The 9504-nt window shown below is 38.4% G+C and overlaps 1 protein-coding gene across 1 annotated transcript; it reads right to left on the reverse strand.

Annotated features, from left to right (window-relative positions):
* Positions 1-7732: 7732 nt before the first annotated feature.
* LOC133301226 (cytochrome P450 94A2-like) lies at positions 7733-9247 on the reverse strand. Its single transcript, XM_061500844.1, has one exon. It carries the CDS (start codon positions 9245-9247, stop codon positions 7733-7735), a length of 1515 nt encoding a protein of 504 aa, XP_061356828.1.
* Between the last annotated feature and the right edge of the window lie 257 nt (positions 9248-9504).

Raw genomic sequence — 9504 nt, forward strand, 5'->3', positions numbered from 1 at the left:
TATTATGAGACAACTTTGGATCAATCAAAGTCAAACTCCCATGGTTTATGCTCTCAGTATCTAAACTCGACCTATACATACCATCAATCATGAATGCACATCCAAAATAACATGAGTTAACATATAAAGTTACTTTATCTTTCATAGTTGAGAAAGATATATCAGCTTTATCAAGCAAATTCATAGACATCAAATTCTTTTTAAGTAAAAGTATTAATGTAACTTATTTTAGAGTTACTAATTTACCTTAAGAAAACATCAAATTTACAGTTCCAACATAAGGCACATCTGCCTCACCAACATTATAATTTTCACGGTATTTTTCGCTTCTGTAACCTCATTAAGTAAATTTTTGTCATTTGTAGCATGATAAGTAACTCTGTTATCCAACCACCACTCAGAAGAGACACTAGCTTTTTCATTCTTCATCATTCCAATGAAAGCTTGAGACTCAAATTCATTAGTTAACATATTAGCCTTATTTTGTGGTGTGTTATTCTTTGACTTATTTGGTAGCTTACATTCTACTACCCAGTGACCCCATTTTCCACAGTTATGGCACTTGCCCTTCTTCTTCCTTTTGAATATAGTTTTTTTGGCCTCTAACTGTGAAAAGAATTTATTTTTGGGTGACTTGGACTTCTTTTGAGGTTTATTAGAATGTGAGCTAAGTTGGCAACTAACTTTTGTTGTTCTAATTGTTCCAAACTCTACTTAGAATTGTTTTGATCCTTAATATTAATAAATCTTTTTAATTCATCCAGTCTAATGCATTTCAGTCTTGCAAAGAACTTCATTCAACAGGTAACTTACTCAACACAAGACCAACAAAAAGATTATCAGACATATCAGATTTATCATCTCTTAGCTTGTTCCTTATGTTCTCAAGTTCAATTAATAAAGAAGTAATACTTGAATTCATATTAAATTTAAATTTAAAAAAACTTCTCTGCTAAGAGAGTTTTGGAGAGCCGCTCTTGTTTTTAGAACTGGGCATTCAAGTGATCTCATATCTTTTTCTTCGTCTTATACTCTCTATAAGTCATAGCTAGACGAGGATTTAGAGAATTTAGTAAATGATCCCTACAAAAACCTTCATCTTTGTTCCATTTTTATTCATCCAAATTTTCAATGGTAGATGCAAAATCACTTAATACAATTTAGAATATTTCACGTTATTTCATACCGAATTAAACATATAATTTTCAACCATGAAACTCAATAACATCAAATAACATAGGAACTACGTGTAGCCATTTTAATTAAAGCTATGAGTTAGAAAGAGTGCACTTTTCAGTACTTCACAAATTAGAACAAAGGCTTTAACTTTCGTCAAACCGCTTTGTAGAGTTGGAATTTGACAAAACAGATCCTGAAATTGGATTCGGAGCGCCCAAAAACCTTAGTATAGACTATCCATGTTGCCAGAAACTCAATGAAATATTCCCTGTTTATTGAAATATTCCCTTAAGGATGGAATATTCCCTTAGAATATTCTTTTTCGTAGGAAAATATACCCGAAACTTCAAATGGCTATATCTTCTTTGTCCGACCTCCATTTAAGGGGAGTGACCAATCAAAACAATCGTCTCAACAAGTAGAACAAAACCTAGTGGGTTTTACTTCCTAAAAATGGCTAAAATTTCTGGGATCTAGAGTGAAAAGTTACGATTGTAGTATCTTCACACTTAGATCCCAAAAAATCCTTGTGTTGAATCATGAAAATACTTTAAAATATGAGATCCTCTCGATGAAATCTTCAAATAGACACTTTACTCGCTCAAATCCAAGATACAAAGCTAATACTTCAAGATTGTTGGAGGTTATGAGTTTGAGATGCTTGAAGTATTACACTAAGAGACATCAAATTTGAAATGCTAGCATTATTTCTTTCAGCTTAGGAAACCCAGAAATAATGCAAGTTATTTAACTTCATCCATTATTGCATCACATGCAGAAGATGAATCAGAGACAAATCAAGAAGAAACGATAAGGAGGAAGAGAAAGTCAAAAACTCTATTCATCAAAAAAGTAAAGTTATCTCTATGAGTCACACGACATTCACCCTATATGGTGATGTTATGTCTGAGAACAAAAGTAAAAAAAGCAGAATAGTAACTAACTTGGTTACAACTCAACTATACAAACAGAATAGTAACTAACTCAGCTAAGGTTAATAAACCATGGTTAATAAATTGAATCAGAGTATTAATTTATTAACTATAATACTCCCCCTCAAGATGGAGAGTGAATGTCATGAATGCCCATCTTGGATAATAGTGGCAGTAATTTTGTTGATGGTAAAGCTTTAGTGAAAAGATCAGCAAGCTGAGAATGTGTCCTGATAGGTAGCAATTTGACTAAACCAGAAGACACTTGATCTCTAACGAAATGACAATCAATCTCGATGTGCTTCGTACGCTCATGAAATGTGGGATTAGATGCTATGTGTACAACAGCTTGATTATCACAAAATAGGAGGGCCGGAGAAGTAAGCTTGCAACCAAAATCTAGCAGCAATTGCTTCAGCCAGCATACTTCTGCAGTGGTGGCAGCCATGGCACGGTACTCTGCCTCTGCAGACGACCTGGAAATGGTGGACTGCTTCTTTGTTTTCCAGGAGATCAAAGACTCACCCAGAAAAACACAGTAGCCAGTGACTGATTTGCGGGAATCAACACAAGTTCCCCAATCTGCATCACTGAATACCTTGAGTTGAAGAGGAGAAGAAGATGAAAAGAAGATACCTTTGCCAGGTTTACCTTTTAAGTACTTGAGAAAATGATAGACAGCCTGTAAGTGTGTGGTCTGAGGTTGAGATACAAACTGGCTGAGCTTATGGACAGCAAACGTAATATCTGGCCTGAAAAGAGTGAGATATAAAAGTTTGCCCACTAAGCGACGGTACTGGAAAACATCCTCCAATGGTTCACCTTCAGTAGCATTTAATTGAATGCATGGATCCATGGGGGTCTGAACCGGTTTACAAGCAAGGTATCCAGTATCTTCTAGGAGCTGCAATGTGTAATGACGTTGAGATAGACTAATTCCTTTCTGGGATCTAGCTAGTTCAAGGCCTAGGAAATATTTAAGAGTACCTAGATCCTTGAGCTTAAACTGAGTGTGAAGAAAAGATTTCAGGGCATCAATGGCATCAACAGAAGAACCAGTGATGATTATATCATCTACATATACTAACAAGGCAACAAAAGAGGAACCATGACCCTTAGTAAATAAGGAGTAATCAGATTTGGACTGAATGAAACCTTGTTGTAAAAGGACTATAGAGAACTTGTTGTACCACTGTCTTGATGTTTGACATAGCCCATAGATGGCTTTGTGTAATCTGCATACGGGCTTAGTGCCAGGAGCAAATTTCTCCCCCTGAATGGAATAGCCAAGAGGTAGATCCATGTACACCTCTTCAAATAATTCATCATTTAGAAAGGCATTGTTGACATCTAATTGATGTAGATGCCAGTTTTGCATAGAAGCAATTGCAAGAAGAGTCTTAACAGTAGCAAGCTTGGCTACCGGTGAAAATGTATCAATGAAATCTATGCCTTCTCGTTGTGTAAAACCTTTGGCCACAAGACGAGCTTTATGTCTATCAAGTGAACCATCAGCCTTGAGTTTCAGCTTGTAGCTTGCCAGGTGGTAATGCAACTATAGACCATGTCTTGTTAGCTTGCATAGCACTCAGTTCAGCTTCCATAGCTGCACACCATTGAGGAAGCTTGACTGCCTGGTGATAAAAGTGAGGTTCATAATGAGATGAAACATTCAAAATGAAATTCCGGTAATGTGGAGATAATTGGTTATATGAAATGACTGAGGACATAGGATATAATGTCTCTGCTGCATCAGTGGTTGTGTGAGTTAAGAGACTGCAATGATAATCTTGCAGATATTGAGGAGCCCTAGATATCCGAGAAGATCTGCGTGTAATTATAGGTGGAGTAGGATTATCAGCTGTGTTATGATGGAACTGTGCAGGTTCTATTGGAACTGGAACATGTTCCTGAGAATCAAGATCCTTGCAAGGCAAAACCAAGTCAGGAAATAAATCAACTTGTGAAGAACCTTGAGCAATACCTTGAAAAGGAAAAACTTCTTCATGAAAAACCACATCACGGGATGTGAACAACTGATGAGTGTTCAAATCATACAGTCTATAAGCTTTCATACCTGGTGGATATCCCAAGAAAACACAAGCTCTAGCTCTAGGCTGAAACTTAGTGCGATTAGCAGATAAAGTGGATGCAAATGCAAGACATCCAAAAACTCGTAGAGTAGAGTAATCAACAGGCTTGTCATATAAAAGCTCAAATGGAGATTTGAAGTTAATTACCGAAGAAACAGTACGATTAATGAGAAACATAGCCGTGGACACACATGCTGACCAGAAGCGTAAAGGAACTTTTGATTGAAAATACAAGGCACGTGCCACATTCATAATGTGTTGATGTTTCCTTTCAACTACTGAATTCTGTTGAGGTCTCTCTACACAGGAAAATTGATGTATAACACCATGATCATTAAGAAAATCAGTAAAAGTAAGCTCCTTCGCATTATCTGAGCGTAATACTTTTATCTTCTTGCTAAATTGTGTTGATACTAAGTTAAAAAACTTAGGTAAAATAGCATGCACATCAGACTTGTGTTTGAGCAAGAAAATCCATGTAAAACGAGTGCAATCATCCACCAATGTCAAAAAATATCAAAAACCAGAACAATCAGCAGTGGAGAAGGGTCCCCAGATGTCTAAATGAACAAGATCAAAGGGATTTGCTGAAATATGTGCTTGAGAAATAAAAGGCAATTTTCGTTGTTTGGCTAATGGACAAATATAGCATGGCCTCTTATTATTATTGAACCGTGAATCAGAACATTGAATTCTATCCTTCATGTGTACAAGACACCTATCAGATAAATGTCCTAATCTATGATGCCAAGTATGCACAGAAACAGTATTAACAGCAGTATCAAACAATTCAGTACTAACAGGGGTCCTAGTATATAGTACATACAACCCCTCCAACTTGCTACCCTTGCCAATCATCTTGTTGGACTTCTCCTCCTGGATAGCAAATGTATGAGCAGAGAAAGTAATTGTAAGTTGGGAGTCAGTGGATAATGCACTAGCAGACATCAAATTGAACTTGAATTGAGGAACATATAGAACATCTCTGAGTACCAACTGTGAATTGAAACGAACATCACCAACCAAGGAAACTGGTATACTAGTGTGATTGGGTAATGTGACAGTGCAACCATGAACTGGCCGAAGAGATAAAAAATGATGAGCATGAGCAGAGATGTGTTTAGAAGCTCCTGAATCAACTATCCAAATATCTTTATCCGAAAATATTGGATTGGTGGAAATGGAAAAACAGGTACCTGTGTTGAAAGCAGTAACAGGACCAGCAACTACATCAGAGGTCTTGTTAATGGAAGCCATGTGATTGGAAAGCAAACTCAGGAGTTGACCACAACTATTTGAGTCAATGTTTTGAAGAACATTATTCAGCGGATGAAAGTTTTGTGTGTGATGTGCAGCATCAACATGAGAAGTATGCACTTCAGCCATATTGGAAGAGAATGATGATTTCTTCTGCCTAGGCTTGAAGCCTGGGGATATCCATGGAGCTTATAACATTTATCCACAGTATGTCCATGATATTGACAGTGGGTGCAGAAAGGGCGTTCCTTCTTGAAGCCTTTGTTCTGACCTTCAAGTTTGGCTGCAAAGGTCATTGTGTTGGTGGATTCAACACCAGAACCATGAGGTAAAATTTGACGTTGATGTTCTTCTTGCATCACCAACGAAAACACTTTGTTGATCGGAGGCAGAGGATCATTGAGAAGGATTTGACCTCGGATCTGAGCAAAGGAGTCATTCAATCCCATGAGGAAAGCCATTGTATATTCCATATGAAAATATTCCAGTAGTCGTTGAACACCACCACAGGTGCAAGAGCCACATGTACAGGAAGGGCGAAAGGTACTCAACTCTTCCCAGAGAGCCTTCAAACGAGTGAAATATGCTCCAACAGCCTGTTGTTCTTGACTCAGATTAGCCAAGTCTCGTCGAAGCATGAAGATCTTTGGTCCATTTCGTTGTTGAAAACGATCTTTAAGATCGTTCCAGATCTCCAAAGCCGAATCAGAAAAAAGAATACTAGCAGAAATTTCCTTGGAGACAGAGTTAAGAATCCAGGAAATTACCATATCATTGTTGCGAGTCCAAGATCTGAGAAGAGCAGGATTAGTTCCATCAGGTTTGAGAAGTGTACCATTCACAAACCCTAATTTGTTCTTCACAGATAGAGCTATGGTCATGGCGCGACTCCAGGATGAGTAGTTGTCTCCGGTGAGGGATTGAGAGACCAAAACCAGACCTGGACTATCTGAATGATGAAGAAAGTAAGGGCTGGGAGAATCATCAGCACCGTGAAGCGCCATGAAAGACGAGAAACACTATCTGTAGATCTGAAGAAAAAAAAATCACGATCTCTAGATCGGAGAAGAAAGATCAGAGTGCGGAAATCAGAATGCGAAAAAATGCTCTAGATACCATATTGCATCACATGCAGAAGATGAATCAGAGACAAATCAAGAAGAAACGATAAGGAGGAAGAGAAAGTCAGAAACTCTATTCATCAGAAAAGTAAAGTTATCTCTATGAGTCACACGACATTCACCCTATATGGTGATGTTATGTCTGAGAACAAAAGTAAAAAAAACAGAATAGTAACTAACTTGGTTACAACTCAACTATACAAACAGAATAGTAACTAACTCAGCTAAGGTTAATAAACCATGGTTAATAAATTGAATCAGAGTATTAATTTATTAACTATAATGGATTTGTATGTAAATATATTATTGGACTATATTATTAATGGAAAAAATATTTCTGCAGTTAATGCAGATAAATTATCTGCGGGGAGGGGGCTGAACCTTTAGCCATCACTGTTCCCCCGCACTCCGGATTAGTCCCATAGCCGGCTCAAAGAGTCGAAGCTCGTGGGGATACCGGAGGGAGCCAACTCGTCTCAAAGAGATAATTAGGGTTGAGTAACTCCAGAAAAAAAAAAAGATAAGTTATCTGCATTTATTTCCAAAACGACGTCGTTTTGGTATTGAAATTTTAAAAAATTATAAATATAAAGACTATTATAATCCTGAAATAAATTAAAATTACAAAAACACCATGATTTCCGTCCAAAACGACGTCGTATTGAGCTTACTGCATATAACTTATCTGCAGTAACTGCAGAAAAAGCGAACCCATTATTAATATATCCAACAAATAGTATAACGTTGTTCACAAATATATGACAAGTAAATATTTATCATTCGATGATGTAAACGCAAATAACAGCACCTGAGAGTGGATATCATATCATTAGGTATCAATATAAATATACGGAGGAAAATGTTATATTTACAACTTTTTTGTTTACAAACTTTTACAAATTACACTATCTTCTTCCGGAAGAACACTAGTTATACTATCTTCTTTCGAGAGAAGATAGTGTAATTTGAAAAAATTTGCACAAAAAATTTGTAAACGGATCATTTCTCTAAATAAATATATATATGATTAATTAAGGGCACCCCCATTAAACATGTGGAGTGCAACTTAATTTAACCAAAGTTAAAATCATAAAAGCAATATCCGAACATGCTGGAACGTAAGTAGTTACTTTTACTTATTTCATCTCTCTTAGCTAAGGTTCTCAATCCTTACAGGGAACCCACCTTTCATCAGAGAAGTTAGGTGCGCAGTGTACACCGGCTCCACCCCTTCCTCCACCGCCGGCACCACCCTAAACCGCCTCATAACACCAGCCACCACTCTCTTCATCTGCAAGAACGCCATATCCTTACCCAAACAAACCCTGGGACCCGCCTGAAACACGGGATAAGCAAAAGGACTCACCCCAACGAAGCTCCATTTCCCCTCAACCCGATTCAGCCACCTCTCGGGTCGAAACTGGGCCCAATCCGAACCCCATATTTTATCGGATCTTCCCATAGCGTAGATATGATACGCAACCCTCGTCCCTTTCTTAACAAAAGTTCCATCTGGCAAAACGTCGTCGTTGACAGCCTCCTTAGTGTCCACAGGGACCGGCGGGTAAAGCCTCATGCTCTCACACAACGCAGCGTGAGTGTAAACCATGTCTTTAACTTCATCATAAACCGGTGCCTCTGATTTTTCATTAACCTCTTTGAGAACCTCGTGCTCCACGTGCGGGTGCTTATAGAGAAGCCAAAAGAACCACGTGAGTGCTGCAGAGGTTGTGTCCCTACCTGCAAGTATGAAGCTTATCACTATGTCTATTAAGAACTCTTCATCCAAATGACCTGAACTCAAAAACCGTGACAAAAGATCATCAACGGTTTCAAGCGTCGCTTTTTCTTTTAGCTCTTGCTTTTTCTCTCTTGTGATTTTTCTCGCCAAGCCTCTCACTTCGGAGATTGCGTTCTTCAGTTGTTTTTCGGATCCAACGTTGAGGAGCTTCTTCATCTTCCAGAACAAAGGAATCGCGGAGTTGAACCTCTCGCTGCTGAGGCTTGTTCCGTCGTCGAAAGCCTTGGCGAACGCGGTTTTTTCCGGCAGGGAAGGGATGAGGTACTCAGGGTCGAAGCCGAAAGCGATTTTGCATATGTTATCGAAGGTGAAGCGTTGGAGAATGTCTTGGAAATCGATAACGAGTGTTGTTTTTTGGGCTTTGGAGAGAATGGGGAAGAGACGATCGGAGAGTTCAACGTCGACGACTGTTTCAACGAATTTCCGAAGTGATCGGGTGTTGAATTCGTGACTTGAGATTTGTCGTTGGAACTTCCAGTTTTCGCCGTTGGCGTTGAAGATTCCGTTGCCGAGGAAATCGCCGAGGGCACGGCTCAAGGTGTATCCCTTGTTGTAGAGTGGGAAGCTGTTCTTCAGAATGTGTTGGACCACGGCGGGGTTCGCCGTGAAGACTTGCCGGGAACCGAAGGCACGGTGGAGGACGAAGGTGGAGGACGGTGTTTTGTTGAGTATGTCGGAGATCCATTGGACTCGGCGGTGTTTGTTCGCCGCAATGGAGAACACAGAACCAATGATTGGGTAAGCTTTTGGAATAGCGGTGGTAGAAGAAGAAGTGTTGGATTTGGACAGTGTTGTGACTAAGAACCAAACCATAGTTGGCAACAAAAGAACCAACGAAGCTATAATCCACGTTTCAAATTCCATTTTGGTAGTTTGATATGAAGAGACAATGCCTCCGCTATAGATATATATAATGTTAGTTGTTCTTTTCAAAAATAATATAAATGCTTTACTATATCTAGTAAGGTATTTTCAATTTTAAATAATATAGTTGTTCTTTTCAAAAAAGTTATCATTAATTATTCAACGTATAAAATAAATTAATAAACGAGAAAATCTAAAAACACGTGAGCCGATAAAACGCCGCAAATTTTAATGTCGACGAGATGAGACGAAATGAG

This window comes from Gastrolobium bilobum, unplaced genomic scaffold, assembly GCF_033153095.1.
Source record: "Gastrolobium bilobum isolate Gb01-03AN ecotype WA unplaced genomic scaffold, APGP_CSIRO_Gbil_v1 utg33064, whole genome shotgun sequence".
In the NCBI taxonomy this organism is placed as follows: Eukaryota; Viridiplantae; Streptophyta; class Magnoliopsida; order Fabales; family Fabaceae; genus Gastrolobium; species Gastrolobium bilobum.

Coding starts and splice junctions, on each gene's coding strand:
- LOC133301226 (XM_061500844.1), bottom strand. CDS start 9,247: ATGGAATTTGAAACGTGGATTATAGCTTCGTTGGTTCTTTTGTTGCCA.